At 43.7% G+C, this 24,723-nt stretch overlaps 1 protein-coding gene across 1 annotated transcript in view; it reads left to right on the top strand.

The window, feature by feature from the left end:
• Positions 1-231: 231 nt before the first annotated feature.
• Positions 232-24,723, top strand: part of LOC310791545 (uncharacterized protein) — a gene marked incomplete at both ends in the record, with an annotated part of 557,869 nt that continues 533,377 nt past the window's right edge. The window contains 5 exons of the mRNA XM_083653217.1: positions 232-338; positions 1,136-1,281; positions 1,466-1,586; positions 5,501-5,625; positions 5,788-5,908. Coding sequence (XP_083509343.1) covers positions 232-338; positions 1,136-1,281; positions 1,466-1,586; positions 5,501-5,625; positions 5,788-5,908 — 620 coding nt within the window. The remainder of the gene's footprint in view (positions 339-1,135; positions 1,282-1,465; positions 1,587-5,500; positions 5,626-5,787; positions 5,909-24,723) is intronic.

The following is a 24,723-nucleotide window of genomic DNA, read 5'->3' as shown; positions in this document are numbered from 1 at the left end:
ACTGAATGACTGACTGACTGACTGACTGACTCACCCTAAAGAGCCGTCTCTTGACCATGCTCTGTGCACGTGGTAAAAATCACAATTAGATGTTTTCCCCAAATTGTTCAGCCCTACTCATAAGCTGTGTGTGTGTGTGTGTGTGTGTGTGTGTGTGTGTGTGTGTGTGTGTGTGTGTGTGTGTGTGTGTGTGTGTGTGTGTGTGTGTGTGTGTGTTTCTCCTCTCAGAAGATGAGTGGTCGTGTGGAGGAAGAGGTTGGAGCAGAGCCTCCTGACAGCTCTTTGTCTGTGGAGGAGTTTCTACTCTTCAGTCCTCAACATGGACCCTCAGACACAAAGTAAGATGACTGTTACACTCTAAACTTCATAATAGCCTGAGAACATGAGAACATGGACCCTCAGACACAAAGTAAGATGACTGTTACACTCTGACAACATGTCAAATTATGCAGGTGCTCAAAGTAGAACATAATAAGCCAAACTATAGATGTGTTCCTATTTGTATCCAAAGTACTTTGAATGAATGATTTTGGAACAGATTAAAGGTTTTGAAAAACATAATCTCATACGAATTCCAGTCTGATTTTACAAAATCTCATTCCATAAACACAGATTTTATCATGAGGAAGTGGATAGCGTAAACTATTTTGGAATGCTGTTGCAGGACTTGGAAAAATTATTCAATAAAAAAAATGAATTGAATCGAAAAAGCAAAATTCTGTCTACTACAATGAAACACCATTGAGTTTAACCTGTGATGTAGAAATGGTGTTAGGTCCTTCTACCTAACAGGGTGAGAGCAGCTTGTTTCAGATTCAGATGACTTTATTTATACCAGAAGGGCATTCAGTTCTAAAGCGTACCCGGCCCCGACGTTGACTGAGCGCGCTCAGTGGGACTACATGAGTTTGTAACGTGCACGACTGCATCAAAGAGCTGAATGGGAGGGGCCTTCTTTCCTCATTTGTTGCCGTGGATACCACTGATGCAAAACCTGGCATCCTGGACACTTATCAACAGACCATGTTATCAAAAACTCCAGATGTCAGAAAAACTGACAATGTGCAACGTTGCAAGAAGTTGTGTGTCTTTACTAGAGCTAATGATGATATGTATCAAACATTTGTGTTTGCAGAGGTCAGCACCACATGCAGAGAGCAGAGTCTCCAGTACCCAGCTGTCTGTCTATGAAGACTGACCGGTCTAAAGACAGACCTCTAAACTTCAGTAATGAACCTGGAAAGAAAAAGAAGAAAAAGAAGAAAAGAAAGAACCAGGAAGGTAAGAGGACTGGTTAGACTGTGAGTCTCAATATTATTATTTTTGTCTAAAATGAATTTCTAAAATTTCCACATTTATTTGGATGACAATTGACGGACCCCCTGCAGTACCTCCACGAACCCCCGAGGGCAGTGGTGCCAAATGTTTTTACATTTCAAATCTACTTTTTTACATTTTTCAACAGCACCCTCCCCCACCCGCCAGGGAGCAGAGTCTCCAGTACCCAGCTGTCTGTCGATGAAGAGTGACTTTTCTATGGATAGACCTCTCAACTTCAGTAATGAACCTGGACCTTCAGACACAAGGTAAGAGGACTGGTTATATTGCAATGAGGAAATGTGATTTGATATCCTACAGTATTGAGGTGAGCTTGTATTTACAAGGCTGCAAATTAATGCTGAACAAACAATGACTCAAATTAAACAATGAATAATGAAAATTGAAGAAGAGCTAAGTAGGCTACAGATATGGGCTATATCTGGTGAACATAGAGCCCACTAACAGGCCTACAGCTCAGTTCCTGCAGCATATCGCTCAAAAGGCCACCTCCCTACTGAAGAAAGTATTTTCTGTTCATTTTCTGTTTCTGTTCTGGTCGCCGACCCCAAGGTTGGGAAAGCCGGGAGTAGCCCCTCCCTCTCCACCACCCACGCAAACCACATACGTATTCAGATTGTCACTTGCTGATCAGTAAATCTTTAGTGAATTAAACTTTACAACACAGATGTGTGAAACTCTCTGAGTATAAATTAATTCCAACATGCAAGTTATCATGTGTTTTCCTGCAAAAATGGCTGCATAGTTTCTGTCTAAAACAGTTTAGTGGTAAATACATAGGTGGGTAAACTATCCAAGGTGAGTAGTTTATCCACTATAGGCTATGAATGAATGAATGAATTTATTTGGTGATAAGATAAAAAGAACAACGAGAAGTGGACAAGTACAAATATCAAACATATAAGTCAATAGCAAACATCACAGGAAATCACCGAGGATAAAAACACAATAAAGCCCTAGGGCTTATTTCCATTGTGGTCCCGGTCGTTGGTGTGAGAAATCACTCTGATTGGCTGGTCAGGGGTAGAGAAATCACTCTGATTGGCTGGTCAGGGGTAGAGAAATCACTCTGATTGGCTGGTCAGGGGTAGAGAAATCACTCTGATTGGCTGGTCAGGGGTAGATAAATCACTCTGATTGGCTGGTCAGGGGTAGCGAAAACACACAAAACCCTCTGCTCATTTTCCAACTTCATCTCATCTGATCATTCCAATACACGGATATTTTCACGACGTGACTTTGGTAAAGTCTATCGCCTCTCGCTACATACCGTAATACCCATTTAGTGTGGTTTCTCCTTATTATTCCTTTCTTCTTCCACAAGTAAAAGACCAGACAAGACCTGACAACACAAGTTCCATTTGCAACTTTTCATCTGACATATTCTCCATTAGAAGCCTACGTGGAGGTAGAAACCGCTCTTCAAAGAAATTACTGGTGTGGATAAAATGGTCACTTTAGACCAGCGATCCCCAAAGTCCGGACTCCGGTCCGCATCCAGACCCAGACGCCATCCTATCCGGACCGAGCCCTATAACCTACAAATCATTGAGAATTGTTACATTTCACCAAGCTTTTCTTTTTTAACCGGCACGTGCTTTTCTACCCTTTACGGTACTGGTTTAATCTGCCAGGAAGCGCATAGACCAATGCATGCGCTGTAAATCATCACACGTGATGCTACTCAGCCAATCAAATATCCGATTCGATTCTGCCTGTTCCAGTCGGTTCCAGTGCTGCAGGCGAGAGATTGTCAGTGACACGGAGATATGAGAGAGATATAAGTCAATTCACATGGCGTGCTCAAAAGAAACGAGTAGACCGCAAAAACAAAGATTTCGTTTTAATCCGGAGCAGGCAGACTCTTCATTGTTCTCACGGGCAGTTCAAAACCAGTATGTCTCATGTGAAGTGCGATGCGATTCTAACCTGTCTGTGAAAGCGCCACACGAGCAAACACACTCAAATCCAGACTGAGGGCACACTCACACATTCACTGCCCAACGGCATGTGACGTTTGTATTGCGAACGATCGACAGACAGACAGACAGACAGACAGACAGACAGACAGACAGACAGATAGATAGATAGAGACAGACACTGAGACAGATAGATAGATAGATAGATAGGGAGCTCACTTCTCTCAAGAGAAAAGGTGGAGTTAAGGGAAGAAAAGAAGATTTTCTTTCTCAAATTAAAACACTTTTAACACTTTGAGTGCCACGGCCCTTGGGCAAAAGGTTGCTTGCTGTGCCACATAGGCCGCAATGCATTTTAAAACAGTCATATAATTTCTTTAATAATTACTATGTAAACACTGAACACGCACAAATAACGATGAGACTCTCTTCTATCACCTGCAAAAAAAAGTTTATTGATCCCATTTTCCGTTCTTTAGTTATGAGCCGGAGAAGATAGCTTGATTGAACGAAAAACAGACCTTTTTTTCTACGAGCTGAGATAATGAGCCTTTTGTGAAATTAAACATTTCAAGCACATCACTGACTCTGAAGCTAATTTTCTGATGTAGTCACACCTCAAAAATAATTTCCTTCAATAAAACAGTGAAGGCCAGTTTGGAAGAATAATATTTTTAGCTGCAACCAGCAGCGCTGGCCCCTGCGTGCGCTGCTGGTTGCAGCTTCTTGCTTCTGCTGGTGGGCATCGGATATTCTGGCTTGCGTTTGCCAACCCTGTCCTGCTGTCTGGGTCTGTCTGGGTCAGTGTGTGCTGCTCTGCGTGCCCCACCTCCCCCCCTCCTCCTCCCCCCCCCCCCCCCCCCCCGCCGTTGTGGGAGGAGTGTCTCTCTGCTCTGCTCGGCTGTTTGCTCTGCGTGTGCTCAGCACTTGAAAAGTCCGCTAGATCCAGCTTTTTTACAGCCGCGTGTACCAGCTCCCATGCTTCCACTTGAGAATAATAACAAATCCACGGCTGATCATGCGAATGGGCTGTTGCAGCGGACACGAGGTGCTCAATTGTGACAGCAGATTGGCTGCTGCAGGGGCACAGCTAACGTTATGCTTCAATGAAGCAGCTGCATACGGACGGATGCGATGCGATTTCCTTTTCCCCAACGACTTCTTCTGTGTGTTTTACTTCACGTTCTCTCATCTGGAGAGCGCTGTCGCCACCTAAGGGTTCTGTAAAATAGGTTAGACACATTCAATAGCTCTCATATTGTAAGAGGCGATGTAAGAAGCTGAGATGGACACCCCCCCGTCAAAAAAACAATTTCGAGTTATTGACGCCATTTGGCGTCGCTGGCACTCTACGGTAAATTTCTAATGACGCCATATGGCGTCGCTGGCACTCAATGTGTTAAGATGCGCATTTTCCCAAAGCACTCTGTTGTATGTTATTTTTAAATGATGCCATTATTTTACTTGAAATGAGAAAATAACATGTATTTATTATTAGTGTAGGCTAGTTATTTATAATTAATCCAGTTAAATATGAAATCAAAATAAACATTGTTGATGTTTATTTTGATTTAACAGTCAGTCGTTGACTACATACAGACATTGTACCATTAGGCTACTGCAATTGAAGTAACCTAAGTTCAATGGCACTGAATCATAACGCAAGCTACTGTACGTTACAATGTTCCGGACCTTCGCTTGAGGACATTTTCTCTAACTGGACCTCTATGAATTTTAATTGAGTGCCCCTGCTTTCGACAGTCATTCGGGAACAGTAATAATATCCAATGCGGATATTTATTTGCGGTTTCATTCAATGAGGAAATAGGTGTGTCTGGGGCTGTAGGAGTTGGAGCAGTCCATATTGCATTGTGATTGGCAGTTGTTAAAAACCACACCTCTTTTGTGGGCACAAGCTCCAGTGCACGGGCATTTTCATGTGCACGAGCTCTCAGCTTGATTAGAAAAACCTGGTTCGAGTTAACGAGTGGCAATCGACGTTCGTAGTACAAGTTAACTACAATCGAGCTGATCTGGTTTAGACAAACCAGATCAAGGGACAGATCCTGGATCTTCTTATACAACATTTGTGGTATAGGGCCCTGGCATCCTGGACACTTATCAACAGACCATCTTATCAACAACTCCAGATGTCAGAAAAACTGACAATGTGCAACGTTGCAAGAAGTTGTGTGTCTTTACTAGAGCTAATGAAGATATGTATCAAACATTTGTGTTTGCAGAGGTCAGCACCACATGCAGAGAGCAGAGTCTCCAGTACCCAGCTGTCTGTCTATGAAGAGTGACCAGTCTAAAGACAGACCTCTAAACTTCAGTAATGAACCTGGAAAGAAAGACTGGTTCGACTGTGAGTCTCAATATTATTATCTTTGTCTAAAATGCATTTCCAAAATTTCCATATTTATTTTGATGAAAATTGACGGACCCCCTGCAGTACCTCCACAAACCCCCGAGGGCAGTGGTGCCCAATGTTTTTACATTTCAAATCTACTTTTACATTTTTCAACAGCACCCTCCCCCACCCGCCAGGGAGCAGAGTCTCCAGTACCCAGCTGTCTGTCGATGAAGAGTGACTTTTCTATGGATAGACCTCTCAACTTCAGTAATGAACCTGGACCTTCAGACACAAGGTAAGAGGACTGGTTATACTGCAATGAGGAAATGTTATTTGATATCCTACAGTATTGAGGTGAGCTTGTATTTACAAGGCTGCAAATTAATGCTGAACAAACAATGACTCAAATTAAACAATGAATAATGAAAATTGAAGAAGAGCTAAGTAGGCTACAGATATGGGCTATATCTGGTGAACACAGAGCCCACTAACAGGCCTACAGCTCAGTTCCTGCAGCATATCGCTCAAAAGGCCACTTCCCTACTGAAGAAAGTATTTTCTATTCATTTTCTGTTTCTGTTCTGGTCGCCGACCCCAAGGTTGGGAAAGCCGGGAGTAGCCCCTCCCTCTCTACCACCCACGCAAACCACATACGTATTCAGATTGTCACTTGCTGATCAGTAAATCTTTAGTGAATTAAACTTTACGACACAGATGTGTGAAACTCTCTGAGTATAAATTAATTCCAACATGCAAGTTACCATGTGTTTTCCTGCAAAAATGGCTGCATAGTTTCTGTCTAAAACAGTTTAGTGGTAAATACATAGGTGGGTAAACTATCCAAGGTGAGTAGTTTATCCACTATAGGCTATGAATGAATGAATGAATTTATTTGGTGATAAGATAAAAAGAACAACGAGAAGTGGACAAGTACAAATATATAAAAAAAAAAACACGATTTCAGACGGACAAGCCCGTCTTTATTGTCACACGGTTACACATCAACACATGCACGGAGGGCCACAACACACACATGCTGACGGTGGCCGGTGAAATTTGTCCTCTGCATTTAACCCATCCTGGCTTTGTCCTTTCCTCCGGGGGGCAGGCCAGGAGCAGTGGTCGCTTTCTCGTACAGCGCCCGGGGACCGACTTCGGATGTTGTCGTCACTGGTCGGATGACGATGACGATCTGATCTTCTGCATGTTTTTAATGGGGGGGGGGTTATATACGGAGGAACCCCCCTGGGGGAGCATGGGGAGAACATGCAAACTCCACACAGACAGAAAGGCCCTTACGACGAGATACCCCACCTGGGCAGTAGGCACAGTAGAACTCACTGAACAGGGGGTGACTGGGAGTCGCTCCATAGATACAGCAGACCTGTGTTCAGGACAGCAGTGTTTGCTTGTGATTTGCTTATTTTAACTGGATTTGTATCACTTTTTCTGCTGCATACAACAAATGCAATTGTGAAGCTGAAGTATATTACTTGAAACACTTCATCCACCTTTAGGATTGCAAACTTTTTGTGGACTATTTAGGGTTCGGCCCTATGGGCTGTAGCTAGGCTATAGCTTAGCCTACTCCATCTGGCTTGAGGCCTGCTCTGCTGGCTGGAGAGAACTATCTCCTGCTGCAGTGGGGTTTGTTTTTAGCCCAGATCTGCAGCAGAAGTAATCCTCCACCAAGCCCATCCAACACCAGGCCAAAGGAGCAGCAGCAGCCATCCACCTTCAGGCCAACTCCAGGCTTCTTCTACTGCTGCAGCCCTTCCACCACCAGGCCAAAGGAGCAGCAGCAGCAGCCTTCTAACCTCAGGGGGTCTTTAGATCAGACCTGCAACAACAACAATGCCACCGAAGAGGCACCCAGAAAGTGATGATATGTGTACCATGTCTCAGGTACGTGAGCTACTGCAGCAGCAAAAAAAATTCTTTATGGATATAATACAACAGCAAGAGAGAACTTTTAAATCATTTGTGGAAATGCTAATGGAATCATCAAACAAAAGGGGAGATGAAGCACTGAAAGAGTGGCATGAATTAAAAATTAGCCTGCAATATACTCAAAAAGAGATGGATGAAATGAAAAAGGAACTATCAAAGATGGCCAATGTAAACAAGTCTGCCAGCAGAGATCTCAACATGCTGGGTGAATCCATAATGTCAATGACGGAGAAAGCAGAGTATCTAGAAAGCCAAGCTAGAAGAAATAATCTGGTGTTTGAAGGAATTGAAGAGTCGCCAGAAGAGGGATGGGCCGAATCAGAGAAGAAGGTGCAAGAGCTGCTTGTGAAGACGATGAGATTACAGGAGGGAATGGAGCTGGAACGATTGCACCAACTAGCGAGGCGGGGAGGTGCCAGATCAGCAGATTGGCCAAGGCCGATCATTGCCAAATTCCTAAGATTCAAGGACAGGTGTACAGTTCTGGAGAATGTAAAGAAGCTGAAAGGCACAAACGTTTTCATAAATGAGGACTTCACAGAGGCGGTCCGGCAGAAGCGGAGGGAGCTGATGCCTGCTCTGAGGGCAGCAAAACAGAGGGGGCTGATTGCCTATCTCAGGTATGACAAACTGATCACACACCCCCCGAAGGAGAAAGTATGATTTTTATTTAATACTTCATTTGTTTGTTTGTTTTTGGTTTCTATCAGTTTGCTCTATAGACTGTGACGCATTATGATGTCCTATGCCAGTGAACTTAATTATGGACACCACAGTAACACTTAAACTTCCTAAGAAAGGACTGAAAATGGCACACTTAAACATTTGCAGCCTGAGAAATAAAGTACATGAGGTTGAAAACCTGATACGTTCTAATTCACTACATATGTGACCTGCTCTGACAAAATCAGTCACATTGACCCCAAAAGACATTTTGAGTTGTATACACTGTTGGAAATCAAATTTGGCTGTAAATTTGTATGGCAGTGTGTTATGATGCAGGTAAGGTCATGGGAAGGTCATGGAAACCACCTTGAAAGTCCTGGAAACCACCTGGAAAGTCATGGAAACTACTTGTAAAGTCTGGAAACCACCTTTCGTTGGAGTGGGCTGTACATTTGCATGGTGGTGTGTTATGATCTGGGGTAGGTCATGGTAAGGTCCTGGAAACCACTTAGAAAATCCTGGAAACTGGACTTTCTGAATTTAAGACCTCAAATTAAGTTGATCTATTTCATTCATTGATTTAATTTACAGCATTTCAAATGAGCCATCATATCAAATCTGGCAAATGTATTTTCTAATATTAGATTAGAAAATAAATTTGCCAGATTTGATGGGACTTTCCCTATAAACCACAACCACTGTGCATGTACTGTATGTGTAGAAATCTGTGTAAGCCCAAAAAAGCTCTACGCCCAAATTAAGTGCCAAGGACGTCTGTGGACGTCCTAAAAAAAAGTAACGAGAAGTGCCAAGGACGTCTGTGGACGTCCCAATATCATAATTCATATTATTCCATAATTCTGCTGTTTAACGTCGTACCCAGCCAGTGAGCATGAATCCCTTCAAGGGATCACACGGCGACACCTTAAAAATCTACACGGAAGCTGCGCCACCTTAAAACCTTGGCGCTCAGATCCTTTACTTTGTGCAGGAGAAAGCCGTGATCAAAGAGAAACCGATGCATGCTGCAGCCAGAGCCATATAGATTGCTCTGTCTGCAGCTGACAGTTGGCTGCGATCCGCGCCCACAACTGAGCTCCTCTGCCTCTGTCTATCTGTCTGCATATAGTTTCTCCACACGATTACCCGCCAGAAAGGCAGCACCCGACGCCGAACGGCCAAACCTTTTCCTGCAGTCCCGTTTTGCATTTCCTTGTCGCGCTGGGATCCGCCCGGGAGCCGCCGTCAGCCGCCCGGCGCAAAAACGGAGGCTCAGAAAATAGACTGGGTGCGTGTGGGGAGGAGTTTGCAGCTCAGGGGGGGAGAGGGGGGGAGAGGGGGGTGGGGCACGCAGGCTGCACAGAACTACACCACGTCACTACATCATAAAATATTAGCTAGAGTCAGTGAATGTGCTTGAAATTAGACTAGCGTTAGTGTTAGTCTAGCGTTAGTGTTAGACTAAAATGTGATATTGTAAGTTCTGATATTGTAAGTCGATTTGAATAAAAGCGTCTGCCAAATGCTGTAATGTAATGTAATGTAATGTCTAATAATAAAAAGAAGCAGGAGAAAAATAATAATAATAATAATCATGAGTGCAAAAAGTATTCATAAAAGTGACTTTATCTTGAAAAGTAAAAAAAGACAGCAGAAAACCCTTGAAAGTGCTCTTCTTTCAGAGGCTGTCATTTCATAATGGAACTGTCTAGAAACAAAATTTCTTCTTTGAAAGAAGCAGGAGTGTCCAATGTTTCATTAGAGTCCAGCCCTGTCCATATAGCCCTAATAGAAAAAATTATATAGCTGTTTTCAACTGAATGGAAGTGAATCTGGCACAGGCTCCAGACAATTTTACTGAAGCGCTGTGGCACTCAATGTGTTAACACTACATTAACACTGGTCTTCTATTCGAATATATAGATAGATAGATACTTTTGTTGGTTAAACAGGTACACATGACATCTCAGTACATCTCAGTGGATATCATGACAAAGTAGTGTAGAAAACTGTATAGGTGGAAGTTACAGGTATGGCCTCAGCAAGTGGGACATCATGGTGGAATGAGGAGGACTCAGAGGAACCAATTGTAAGGGTTTTTATTCAAGCAAATCCCTTTGTAGATGGATAATCATCAGACAGATGTAGACAAGTTTGAACAGATGATTGAACCTAAAAGACAAACAAGATATTAACAAAGTATTCGAACAAACAAGAGAAAACAAATTCAGCTGTAAACGAATATAATAAAACTAATTCAAATCAAATACTTAATCAATATACAAAGGAAATAACACTAACTATAACAAACTTAACACTTACTTTAAATTATGCATCTGTATATTTGAAGACAAAGGGATTTGGCAGGAAAGGCCAAACCAACAGCCTTCCCCCAGCAGCGTAGATGGCAAACTGAGCCTGGTCTAATTAGTGTCCTCTTATACAGTCCAGGTGTGGCTGGTTAGAGTGCATCTAAGGCCTGCCCCCTCCCCCCCCTCCTGAGATGAGGGATAGGCTTTTGCACAGCCGCCCCTCAAATATGATATCATATTTGACAAATATCCTAACTTCTGGTAGGGTTAGTGGTTTCAGTGTCAGCCATTGGAGGGAGGGGCACTAGTCTTGCAACAGGTCTGATGTATGGTTTCCCTTTGATGGTGACCTCCACTGTACGGACGCGGCCATCCTCACTCGGAAGGAGCCGAGCTACCTTTCCAATCGGCCAGAGCCCTCTAGGTAGCTGTGGGTCTATTACCATAACTACATCAGACACTGCGAGACCCGGGGTGTCCCTCTGCCATTTCCGGCGGGTTTGGAGGCTGGGTAGGTAGTCCTTGATGAAACGTGTCCAGAAGTGGTCGGTTAGGATCTGGCTGTGTTTCCATCGCCTACGGCCCATAAGGTCAGACTCGGCATACACGGCCTGAGGGAGTGAAGCGTCCCGCCGCCCCATGAGGAGCAGATTTGGGGTCACAGGGTCCGGGTCAGCCAGGTCCGATGACACATATCCGAGTGGTTTTGAATTGAGGATGCCTTCGATTTCTATCAGCACGGTGTTAAGTACTTCCTCTGTAACCGTCTGTGCCCCCAGCACCACACGTAATGCCGTTTTAATAGATCTCACCTCCCTCTCCCACATTCCTCCAAAGTGGGGAGCATTTGGGGGGTTAAACCTGAACTTGATCCTCCTCCTTCCCAGCTGCTCCTTCAGTTCTGGGTTCAAAGCCGTGAAAGCATTACTGAGCTCCTTTGCCCCCCCCTTAAAGTTCGTCCCACAATCCGATAGGAGCTCGAAGGGTTGACCTCGGCGTGCTGTGAAACGTCGTAAGGCCATCAGGAAGCTATCTGTGTCCAGGCTGGTAAGGATTTCTATATGCACACAGTGCGTGGTGAGGCATTTGAACAGGAGGCCCCATCTCTTATCAGTCTTGCGGCCCAACTTTATGAGTAAGGGGCCAAAACAGTCCATTCCTGTTGACCAGAATGGGGGCTGAGTTAAGCGAACTCGGGAAGGGGGCAAATCCGCCATTTTGGGAACAATGGGTTTAGCTCTCCATTTCCTGCATTCGATACAAGTCCATTGGTGCCGCTTAATGGCCTGGCGGCCACGAAGAATCCAGTATAAACGTCTGATCTCTGCAAAGACCCTCCCTGGGCCTGGGTGAAGGAGCCGTGCATCATAGTCCTTTATTATCAGAAGTGTTACTGGGTGCTGTAGAGAGAATTTAGATGTTGTTATACCCCTCCTAGCCATAGGGGGGCGCTAAGTGCATAAAGCTACTCTTTGTTGTGGAACTTCAGAAGAAGTCCATAAAAGGAAGTGGCTAACAGGAAGAAGAGGTCATTCCCCAGGAGCAGGGAGAGAGAGGGGGGTGAACCACAGTGCTGTGAGACTTTGTATTTGTAAATAAACCTTTTGTAATACTTTTACCTTCTAGTTGCATTGGTTTTCTAAACTTAGAGTTAAATTCCTCACGACAGTTTGGTGTCCGAAACCCGGTTCGAGGAGGGATACTGGGAGATTTTAGTAGCTTGCTGGATGTCTATTTCTTGTGGAAGTGCACAACGCAGGATGGACAACTCAGCAAAGGAGCAAAAGTCAACAGGAGGCGAGTATTGTTTTGATTATGTTTACAGAAGCAAAGTCTATGAAAACTAGTTTGTAAATATATAAAGTAGTCCTTAAGATGAGAGAGTTTGTACAGGACTGCAGACAGGAACAAAGGGCCGGTTTGCACAGAGGGGGGAGGAGAAAAGGGGGAAGGCCTCTCCTGTCTGAGTGAACAGGCCTGCTGGATTCTTAAACATTTGGGGAAACCAAGCTAATTTAAAGTCTACGTTGGGTTCAAAAGTCAAATCTCTCAGCTTAATGTGTTTGGTTAAGTTTTGTATTTTGTTAAATGTTGCTGTGTTTTATAGGAAGGTGGCTTGAAAAGTTAGGCAGAGAGAGCGGGGGTGGTATGTTAGCAGGGCTGTGGGACAAAAGGCAGCGAGAACAAAGGCCTCTAACTGCAGCCTGAGTAGTTTCTCCTGGGGGGGGGAAGGTAAACGGAAATGGAGGTTACAATATTTCTGCCACAAGGGGGAAGTTCTGTAAAGTTAATGTCTAAAGTTTAATTAAATGTAATTTGATTTTCTTGGGGTCTACTGTAGCTAATGTTAATTTGGGGTTATTTCACACCATGCATATAGGCTACTGTAGCTAAGTATGGCTGGACCATGCTGGCTCTAAACTGAAAAACATGCTTTTCCAATGTATATAAAGCGGTTTATCTGTGTGTAATTGTAGTAATACCGGTAATGTATGTTGGGGTTGTTTAAATGTAGGCAATAATCATCAGTGTTGTGTATGAACAAGATAAAGAAAGAGAGCGTAGATTAAACGCTAACTAGTGTTATTAGAGTTAAAAGCTATGTTTAGCAAGTAGAGAAAACAGTGTTCATGCCACTTGATTGTTGATGTATCCAGAATCTGCAAATGTATTGTATAGGCCTACTAAACTTTAAGAAGCATTTGGGATGGAAAAAAAATAAACATTTGGGATGTGATAACTTTGGGGGTTAGATTATTTTGATAAGAACTTTGGGAGTTAGATGTTCAATACATCGATAATCTGTATTGAAGGCCGGAAAATTTAAAAAAGAAGTCGTGATTTACCGACCGCCGGTGGAAGAGCGCGCTATATAAATAACAGAGGTGGGATGAAATGGCCCCAGCCTCTAGTGGACAGGCCATAGGGAATATGGGCCAAGAAGGACCGGAGAGTCCTAAAAATGGAAACTGCACGCTGATAAGATATTCATATTCGATCCAAATTGAATCAGATGGAGGCAGACAGACTGAACGTACATAATTCAAACAAAAGTTCTGAATCATTTTTGAGAAATGGTCAGTCTTGGGTATATGAAAGTCTGAGAGCCTATGTGCACATTAAGAAAAGTTAGCTTCAGAAGATAGCAGTGGCTATGCTAACAAAGAGCCTCCCAGGGATGGGAGAGAGAATCAGGTAAGGCCAAAGGGGAGGATTTATGGAGAGAAGGCTTGGAGGGCACAGGATTGTCTAAAATATGTATCATATCCATGGTTTGAGACCTTATATGGAGGTTCCAATTTATGTCCATTTTAGACAATAGTAGATAACCAGAGAGACGCAGAACGAGAACAAAGCCTGTGAATATGATTTTAAGAATCTATCACGGCCTGGTGTAGTATGGTTTATGTGCAGAAAGAAGCTTGAATCTCCTAAATCTTTCAGGGACTGGCTCTGAGCAAGGGAAATTTGCACATGGGTGCAAATGTAAACCCCATTGGAGGGGTAAGCCTCATTGGAGAGGCAAATTTAAACCTCATTGGTGAGGCATAAATAGTTTGGGGGGCTATATAGATGAGGCAAAACAGAAAAATAAGTTGCAGATTTTGGATGCATTAGATTGTCGCGGGGTGTTTGTGTATAAGATGAAATGTGTTAATTGTATGTATGAATGTGTAACATGTTAGGTGTGACAGCAGCGGTAACATAAATGCATTTACGAAGTAAAGCATTAAAGTGTGCAGGGTGAGAACTTATATAATTAGGTAATACATTTGATCAATGTAAGGAATAGATAAAAAAAAAAGTGGGAAATCTATGCTGTGTTTAACATAATTTGTGTGTGTTTCAGGGAAAGGAACCATGGGAGGAAGAGGGAATGCAGCAGTCGTTGCAGGAAAAATGTACATTATGAAAGCGTATTAATGTTGGTTTTAACATTTCAGAAACAGGCCGAGATGAGATGGAGGTGCTGGAATTAAAAAAACCACAGTATGAAGAACTGATAAGTTTCAAGCAAATGTAGACATTTACACAATGTTGTCTTGTCATTTAAATCTCTGAGACTTAACAGGAAAATGGGAGGAGAACTTGGAATAATCTAAATGCTAATTTTCTTACAGGGGACTGTAGGCTGAGAGGTGATGTCATGTAAAACTCTGAGGTGAAGCATAACATTGCTTTTATTTGCAGGAAGAAAAACCAGTATTCCATTCCGGAATTGTAACTAATTTGATCTTTTACTATTACAAACATTTGGTCGGTAATCATTTAAAAGGAACTCATAAGACAACAGAATTTTGGTACTAATATTTTCCGTTCACAGAAAAGGAGTTGAAAAGGAATTGGAAGTCATGCTGATCAAAGGCTTTTAGTGCAGCAAAAGTGATTGAAATGCTAATTTGGAGACAGAGGAGAGCCGTCTGTCTGTCATTGTAAACAGGGGTAAGATAACCTTTCTTTCAGGTAACTGAGGAACAAATTAAGTTAAAGCACTTGGAGGACGTGAACTTCATATTGGGTAAACTCCAACTAAAGGGTATTGGTTAATTGATATTCAGTCTAATATAATATTTCGTCATAAGGAAGGGGAAGTAGTTGTGGAAGTTTGTGGGAAATAATGCTTTTTCATACGCAATGAATGACTAAATTGATGGAAAGTTCCTGACATACATGTGTATAATGTTCTGGTTGCAGATGGAGAAAATAATTTTGCTTTTAAAGCGGTAAAGCGCATCAATAATAATATAAATTGATTAAGGGGAAGATAATTCAATGATGTCGTATCATTTAATGTGATCTGGCAAATCAACATCCTGAGTAAAAGTCACTCTTATTTAGAAAAATGTACCTTAGAGTAACTGATAGAGTAATCTTAACAGAAAGATGTTCCATTATTTGTGATTGCAATGACTAACTATAATTGTCTGCTTAAATCTGTTACAGAGAGTTAAAAGGAGCAGAGGTGACTTTGTTGCCTAAATTTATATGCAAATGAACTGAATGGCTCATTCACTGCCTGAGAAACTAAGAGAAATCTTTTTCTGAACAAACATTTAGAAAACATTAGAAAGTAATTGAGTTGCAGACATTTACTACTTTCCAAATCTATCATTATTACCGATAGTCTGATAAGTAGTCTCAAAAGTAAGACATTTACAAGCCATGTGTTTTGCAGACAGTCATGATGCAGTGGAATTTGCACTTAATAGAAGTGTGATTATAGTGATAAGGTGCAAACAGACACTAGTTGACTGGGAGACAACAGCTGGAGCGGCTGAGCCAGGGGGTCTGACAAAACAAAAGAATAATCAAGGAGTTGTTTATACAGAGAAGTTACCTTCTCAAAGTCATAAATAGTTTAACTGCATCTAACAGGAACAGCCACAACTGCAATCTTCTGTACCATAGATTGAAAGTATCGAAGGTTAAAGCGAAGATAACAAAGAAATATTACAAGTCATGTCGGATGAATGTCATAATGGGCATGAGATGAATGCAACGATTGGAAGCGGAAGTGAGATGGGTTCTTATTAAATAATATCTGTGTATAGAATTTCTATTTGCAGAATGAAGAGAGTGAAACTTTAGATATAGATCTGTAGAAGTTTCAGAAGGGGGGATTGAAGGTATGATTTATTTCATTGTGATTTGTTGCAAGAAAATATTGTTGCAGATTGGAGAGACTTGAAGAGACTGGTGATACAGGGAAGTGAATGGTAAGAGGGAGGTATTCTGACTTAAGACTGCTGACTGGAATTGTGAATTGACTTGACTTGAAATGAGCTCATGTAAATATGTACAATAATTATGAAAATGTTTGTTGGGTGAGGCAAACTTTAAATTCAAGTGTGTTTGGGGGCATGTGGTGATGACAAACTAATCACTAACTAATTAACATACTAATCATGTAATTACTGGGCCTATTGAATTGTGCATGAGAAAATAGTTGTGTTGTGGGAAACCTTTATATTTGAAACAGATTGACATGGAAGAGACGGAGATGTTCGGGATCAGGTTTCAGCGGCTGAGTGACTAAATGGATGGGGGATTTTGGCAATATGTGAACATTTGGTTAAAATAGCGATAGATGGAATATATCTGAAATGTAGAAATTGATATGGATGTAATTAGAATTGTATTTGGTTAATGCATGAATCCAAATTCAATTGTAATACGGAAATTAAATTGAGATATTGCCAACTCTCCCATACCAAAGTCCATATGAATCAGGCAAGTTGATTTAATAAGTTGAGGACAAAGTGACACAATTGTATAATGTTTCTTGTTGCATAAATATTCATTTATTTGGAAATTAAGTTTGAATGTTAGTGTTTTATTTGAATGAGAAAATGTGTTATCTAAAATGGCGTATCAGTGTACAGGGTGATTTTATAGCCCATATGATGTTGGAGCAAGGCATTTTCAGAATGGGATTTAATTTAAAAGACAAATGATGTGGAACTTAAGGATAGATCATAGAAGTCAATCAGATTGTAAATGAACATTGATATGTGGTTTGTTTGCATTGCAGAAATGCAGACTAAGATGGCGGAATGACATCTATACAGTGCTATTGAAGAAATGGAGGAAGAAGACCTATGGAGGAGAATGGAAAATAAGCAGGTGTATCGCTATTTACTACTAAAAGTACATTTAGCCTTTTCAACCAAAAGATCCTTAGGCGGGAGAGATAAACGGCAAAAGTATGATATAAATGATCAGTGTGGGAGCAGCTTTGAATGGGGCACTAGTAGGATGTATTGTGGACAAGATAGACTTCAAATTGAAAGTTGTGTCGGGGCCCACGGCTATAACGCGACATCCATATATTGGACATTAGACCCTTGGGGTTACTTTTGATATCACTCAGAATAGTGGACTGTGGGCTACAATGGCTGAGAGCTTGACGGTTGTTTAGCCTAACTCATACTAAATAACTATAGTGGTTCTGCATTCCCTGGGAGGTTCTGATGGTACAATGATTCAGCATACAAGTTAAGTTATCCAAATTAAATAGTCAATACAATTTAGAGTTCATCCCAAATTAATTTGAATATAACCAGAGTTCTTGAAATCCCTGAATATATCCTTTGTGTTAATAGCTAAAATAAATAATTGTCTATCTGGAAGTATGTGGCATTGATGATTTTCACATGTAAGGGGTTATATAGAGTGAAAAATATTAAAACATATTGCTATAGAATAGAATACCACACTCAGATTATATGTCATTCACAGAGAGGAGACGGTGAACGAAGAGGGAAGATCGGAAGACCGGAGCAGAGGGGATGACAACGACTTGGAACATGGATTCAAGACTCCAGGAATGTCAAAATATGATTAGGAATATGAATGAATGAGTATCGACAGGATGTGAGGGTTTAAGATGGATGAGTGTGTGAACGAATGTGAGTGTGCAAGATGGAGGCGAGATACTGGAAGCCATCAAGAGGACACTTCACTAGCATCTGACCTGGGGAGGAGCCAATGGGAAAGCCATGATGACATCATTTGAATAGTGTCTGAATTGTTATAAATAAATGATAGAGCACACTTGTATAGGATGGAGCCAATGGAGAAGACGATGACATCAATCACGTCAAATATTTGAACTGCTAATGAAATTATGTTGTAGTGTATGTACTTTGTATATAATGTTGAAAAGTGAAGTGTATGATTGTAGTACAATGTTTCATATGTTATAAGTCATGTATAGTGTCTAAGCTTAGCAATGATAGCATGCTATAGTTGTAATGAGATCCAACAACTTTAAACTGGTAGATTAGGCCAATCTATCAGAAGTATATTATGTAAATAACTTGGATTAGTAAGGAGTCCATCATTACATGGAGTGATATAGCAGCAAGGCACATTTCAAATACAGGCTTTATTAAGTGATGTCCCAAAAGCAAAGAGAGGGGGTCGCAGAGGACTTCTCTAGACTGTACACAGACAGAGTTTATAATCTGCATGTATTTGAAATATTTATAAGTCACTGCATTCTAAAGAGGAGTACACAGTTGGATTCGGAAATGGCAAAGTAAAGTGTACTTCTTTTAACAAGAATGTATATATCAGCATGGGATGATGAATACAACTAAGAGTAAGTTGAAATGCAATATAACAACTTCTAAATAAAATAGTTTTACTATTAATAAGTAAAAAGAGGAGGGAAACTGTAGAGAGAATTTAGATGTTGTTATACCCCTCCTAGCCATAGGGGGGCGCTAAGTGCATAAAGCTACTCTTTGTTGTGGAACTTCAGAAGAAGTCCATAAAAGGAAGTGGCTAACAGGAAGAAGAGGTCATTCCCCAGGAGCAGGGAGAGAGAGGGGGGTGAACCACAGTGCTGTGAGACTTTGTATTTGTAAATAAACCTTTTGTAATACTTTTACCTTCTAGTTGCATTGGTTTTCTAAACTTAGAGTTAAATTCCTCACGACAGTGCTTGGGGTCAAGAATGATGGGGTGCATGGCTCCTGGTTCAAGTTCCTCAGCCAATCTAAGTCTGCCTCCCACTCTAATAAGATTTAGTTTGGCCTCAAACTGTGGGGAAAGGGATAAGAGACGACTATGGGCGGGAAGTTCCCTACCAGATTTAAGTGACTGGAAATCCTCAGGGAAACTTTCCGTTTGGGCTTGTGAGATCAGAATTATTTCAGCTGTAGCCCGGTCAGGTGAAGGGGTCCCAGCAGGGGAGTGTTTGGTAGCATCCTGAAGCTGTTGGTATGTTGCCTCAACCAGATCTTGCCAGGTACCAAACCGGCTCGGGTCCGGTAGATCTGGGTGCTCATTTGTTTGGGTGAGGCCACAGAACAGGGGTTTCCTCAAATCTGGAAGTGGGTTGTTAGTAGGTGGTGGCTGAATGGGCCATTGCTTGGGGGCCAGACCCAGAAATGCCGGGCCTCTGTTCCATCTGTGAGGTTCTGCCAGTTCCATTACTCTCTTACCCCTTGTAATGTCATCAGCAGGGTTGTTACATGTATCAACATAACGCCACTGGTCAGGAGAGGTTAGGTCCAGGATCGCTGTGATGCGGTTGGCAACAAAAACTTGGTATCTACATGACTCTGACTGTAACCATGTCAGAACAACAGTAGAATCTGACCAGAGCACGGTTTTGTCGATAGGGGTTGTTAACTCATTCTTAAGCAACTGGGCCAGCTGGGCTCCTGTCAGGGCTGCGGACAACTCAAGGCGGGGAATGGTGAGCTGTTTTTTGGGAGCTACCCGCGATCGAGCCATAACAAATGAAACATAAGTGCCTCCTTCTTCATCCTCCATCCTCAAATAAGCTACAGAGCCATAAGCTCTTTCTGAAGCATAACAAAATATATGCAATTGTCTCCGTTTTATGGGCCCAGGGGCATTGGACTCATACCATCTCGGGTATTGGACTTTGGCCAGGTCAGGCAGTTCACTCTCCCACTCCATCCATGCCTGCTGAAGTTTGCCCGGGGGTATGGGATCATCCCATTCTCTTTTCTCCATCCATAGCTGCTGGAGAAGGACTTTAGCTCTGGTGGTATAAGGTGTCACATATCCCAGGGGGTCATATTGAGTGGCAAGTACTTTGTATACGTTCCTCATGGTTAAAGCATTATACACCACTGGCCTATGTTTGTAGCCTAGCGTGTCTGATGCAAAATTCCAGCTCAGTCCAAGAGTGCCCTCTGTAGGCTCTGTTCGGTCCTGTCCCAGCCATCTCTCTGTACTGTCGGCTTGGGCCTCTGGTGGTAGATGGTCTACAACAGACTGAATGTTACTGGCCCACTGCCTGATGTCAAAGCCTCCAGAGGACAGTGTATCTCTCAGCTTGATAATCAGTTCCTTGGCCTCTAGAGGACAAGGTAGAGAATGCAAACAATTATCTACATAAAAGGACTGGAGGACTATATTTGCAACATTACCAGGCTCTTGGTGGGCTTGTGCATGTCTTTGTACAGCATAGATGGCACAGCAGGGGCTGCAGGTTGTGCCAAATGGGAGGACTTGCCACTCATATACATCCGGAGGGTCTTCTCGCTTCATCTCTCGCCACAAGAATCTCAGCAGCGGTCTGTCTTCTGGTAGTAGTCTTATTTGATGGAACATGGACTTAATGTCTCCACTGATTGCCACTTGGTGCTGTCGGAAGCGGAGCAGCACTCCTAGCATCGACGGACCTAGTATTGGTCCTGGGAGGAGTTGGTCATTCAAAATTTGGCCTTGGTAGGGGAATGAACAATTAAAGACTATACGGAATTTTCCATTGTGTTCCACAATGTGGTGGGGGATGTACCAGGACTCTAGTGACTCGGATATCTGCTCACTAGTTAGTTTGGCAACATAACCCGCCTGCACCAACTTTTCGATCTCCTTTAGATAGGTCTGAGCCAACTCCGGTTTCTTTCCTAGGTGGCGTTCAGTCTGGCGTAGGAGAGGCATCACTGACTCCTTAGGTGCATGTAGGGTTGGGACATCACGCCGGCGAAGGAGAGGTGTAGCATAGCGTCCAATTCCATCCATTTGTACTCTTGTTGTTTTGGCCTCCAGGAGTTTCATGGCCTCCACGTCCAGCTTGGACCTTGTTATCATTTTCTCATTTTGAAATGGGAGAACATCTACTTGCCAGAGCCTCTCCACATGGCGACTGAGTTCGGCACTGGGAGACCCAGTGGAGATAAAGAGAGCTTGGGCTACCTCTGAATGTCCCTGGAGGGAGGTAGGCCCTTGAAGTGTCCAACCCAGCTGGGTGTGGAGGGCTGCTGGTGCCCCTGGAGGACCTAAGCAGACTGGTTTCGTGGGAGTTATTAAGTGAGAATTGTCTGCTCCTATGAGAAGAAGGGGCTGCACCTTCTGGAAGGAGGGGAGGGGAAGGCCCTGTAGGTGGCGATATCGCTTTTTCAGTTTATCTACCGGATAGCTCTGTTCTACAAGGGACAGTTTCTCAGAGGTGAATGCATCTTTGATAAGGAAGGTTACCTGTGGATTGAGGGCAGGTGATATTTCAAAAGTGACTGAAGTTCCGTTCAGTGCTTCGGTTTTCTGCCTGATTGTGCGTACAGCTAGATGTTCCGCAGGCCCTTTAAGCCCTAGCTGTTTACGGGCTGCTGGCAGGAGCATTGTACGCTGCGAGCCATCATCCAGAATGGCATAGGTCTCCAGTGACCGGTGTTGGTTCCATAGAATTACTTTGACCACCTTTAGCAGGACTTTGGGAGAATTGGACTGGGGGTTCAAGTACAGGACCTTGCTGTCGGTCTCTCTCTGATTGACACGGTGGAGAATACCAAGGTGCTTCCCATTGCAGTGGGGGCATGGCTTCCTGAGATTACAGTCAATTGCCATGTGTGGCCCTGCACACCTCCAGCACAACCTCTCCCTCTTAATCCACGCCATCACCTTCTCCGTGGGCTGATCTTTCAGCTCTTTGCACTTGATTATTGGATGCCCAGGTGAATTGCAGAATGAGCAGGGCTTAGGTTTCCTCTCCTCTCTTACCAGGCGAGTTGAGGGAGGGGGGTTGAAGTCGGTACCATGCAGTATCGTGGCGGTTGTAGGGGCAGGCCTCGAAGTTGACCTCCTGCTCTGCATAGAGCTGTCCGTATTCAAGTACCTAACCTGTGCTGCCACAGATTGGCACTCTGCCTCACCCTGCAGCCACGCTGCAAAGTGCACCAGGGTGTAGTGGACCCCTGGCAGGGTTGATCGGGCATACCGTACAAAGTTGGCTACGGAATCCGCTGGCAGCTTGCTCAAAAGGTGGTGTACGTGGGAGGGACAGTTCAGCTCTGCTGCCCCTGCACTCTGCCCCATGGCCTGCAACATCCCCACCAGGGATTGGACTCTCACTGCAAACGTATGAAATGCTCTAGAGTCACCAGGTTGAACTTTTGGGAGGTTGATTATATTGGTGATCTCCCTGGTGGCCAGATGGTGGGGCTGTCCATACTGTTGGTCTAAGGCAGCCAAGGACCTAGTGTAAGGCTGTGGGTCATGGGCATATGCTAATGCAATATGTCGAGCAGAGGGCAGCTTAAGGTGGTCTAATAAGATGTGGTACTTATAAATTTCTGTTTCCCAGGGAGGTAGCAGATTAATAAGGGCCATCTTCAGCATGGTATAGTCATGTGGGTCTTCCCTATAAAGACTAGGGAAGGTGGGTCCCTCTACCCGTGACCTATACCCGGGCGGAGGGCCTGCATATGGTTGGGAGTTATGCACTGGAGGTAAGGGGGCCAACTGAGGGAGGTAATTCCCATATTGGTAAGCCTGGTGGTCATAATATTGTTGGGGTTGCCTTACTTGGGCTGGCCAACCTAGGGGTGCTGGGCCTACCTGCATAGGATCAGTTGCCGGGGCCCACTGGAATTGAATAGGTACAGGGCCCGCCTGGAGCGGAGGAGGCACAGGGAGCACCTGGAATAAGGGGGGCACCTGGAGCGGAGGAGGTGCGGGGGCCGCCTGGAACTGGGGAGGCGCAGGGAGCACCTGAGGCGGAGGAGGCGCAGGGAGCACCTGAGGCGGAGGAGGTGCAGGGAACACCTGAGGCGGAGGAGGTGCAGGGAGCACCTGTAGAGGAGGAGGTGCAGGGAGCACCTGTAGAGGAGGAGGTGCAGGGAGCACCTGAGGTGGAGGAGGTGCAGGGAACACCTGTAGAGGAGGAGGTGCAGGGAGCACCTGTAGAGGAGGAGGTGCAGGGAGCACCTGTAGAGGAGGAGGTGCAGGGAGCACCTGGAGAGGAGGAGGTGCCAGCCTGGGGGTGGGCGCTTGGGCCACCTGCTGAGACAACGGCTGGTAGAGGTGAGTGGGACTTAGGCCCGCCCGAATAGCAGGGTCCGAATATGCTTTCATAGGAAGCCTTAGTGTCTCTTTGTCGGGCGGGTGCAGTGGGCATGCACTCTGGGGCCGGGTTTGGGTGTACTTGCTCCCAGGTAGAGTGAACGTGCCCAAATCCCTGTCTGATTCATACTCACTTCCTGCATAGCTTGAGGCATTAGATCGGCCTGAGGCCAGGTATCCCTCCACAGCTTCAAGCCTCCTGTCAAGCCTCCTGACCACCTGCAATAGAATGTCTCTGGTGTCATTGTCACTTGGTGCAGGTTGGCCAGGATGCCGTTCAGGAGTGGGGCCCACTACTTGTTCATGGTAGTGCAGTGGGGGAGGGGGTTCAAAGGCCTCGTCCAGGGGGGCTGATTGGATAGCTTGACATGGATAGTCAAAATCCTGGAGGTATGATGGTGGTCCTCTGGCCCGTGTCCCCCTCCTGAGTTCCTCCTCTTGCTGGTTCCTCTGAGTCATTCCCACCTGCTGAGGCCAATCCGGCTCGAAGGACCATGTAGAAAACTGTATAGGTGGAAGTTACAGGTATGGCCTCAGCAAGTGGGACATCATGGTGGAATGAGGAGGACTCAGAGGAACCAATTGTAAGGGTTTTTATTCAAGCAAATCCCTTTGTAGATGGATAATCATCAGACAGATGTAGACAAGTTTGAACAGATGATTGAACCTAAAAGACAAACAAGATATTAACAAAGTATTCGAACAAACAAGAGAAAACAAATTCAGCTGTAAACGAATATAATAAAACTAATTCAAATCAAATACTTAATCAATATACAAAGGAAATAACACTAACTATAACAAACTTAACACTTACTTTAAATTATGCATCTGTATATTTGAAGACAAAGGGATTTGGCAGGAAAGGCCAAACCAACAGCCTTCCCCCAGCAGCGTAGATGGCAAACTGAGCCTGGTCTAATTAGTGTCCTCTTATACAGTCCAGGTGTGGCTGGTTAGAGTGCATCTAAGGCCTGCCCCCTCCCCCCCCTCCTGAGATGAGGGATAGGCTTTTGCACAGTAGCCTATGTAAAGGCAACTAATAGACCAGCTAGAACAGTCTGGTGAATTCAGAAAATGGCATCACTTTACTGTAATGCAGCCTTTAACCCCAGGGAAATATTCATGTATAAGAATATTTGAGTAGGCTACATAGAAAAGCGGTATATAAGTCCTATCAATTATTATTATTATTATTATTATTATTATTATTATTATTATTATCAATACCAACTGTTCTGTAACACCCAACTGACAGAAGATCCTCTGACGCCCCACCGACATTATTTTTTGTAATTAGGGCTACATTAATGCAGGCTAATAATTGTGTACATTAATGTAGTAATAATTGTAATTG

This window comes from Poromitra crassiceps (assembly GCF_964638095.1).
Source record: "Poromitra crassiceps genome assembly, chromosome: 16".
Lineage (NCBI taxonomy): Eukaryota > Metazoa > Chordata > Actinopteri > Beryciformes > Melamphaidae > Poromitra > Poromitra crassiceps.
Note: the sequence above shows the minus strand (reverse complement) of the source record. Positions and strands in the feature narration are given on the sequence as shown.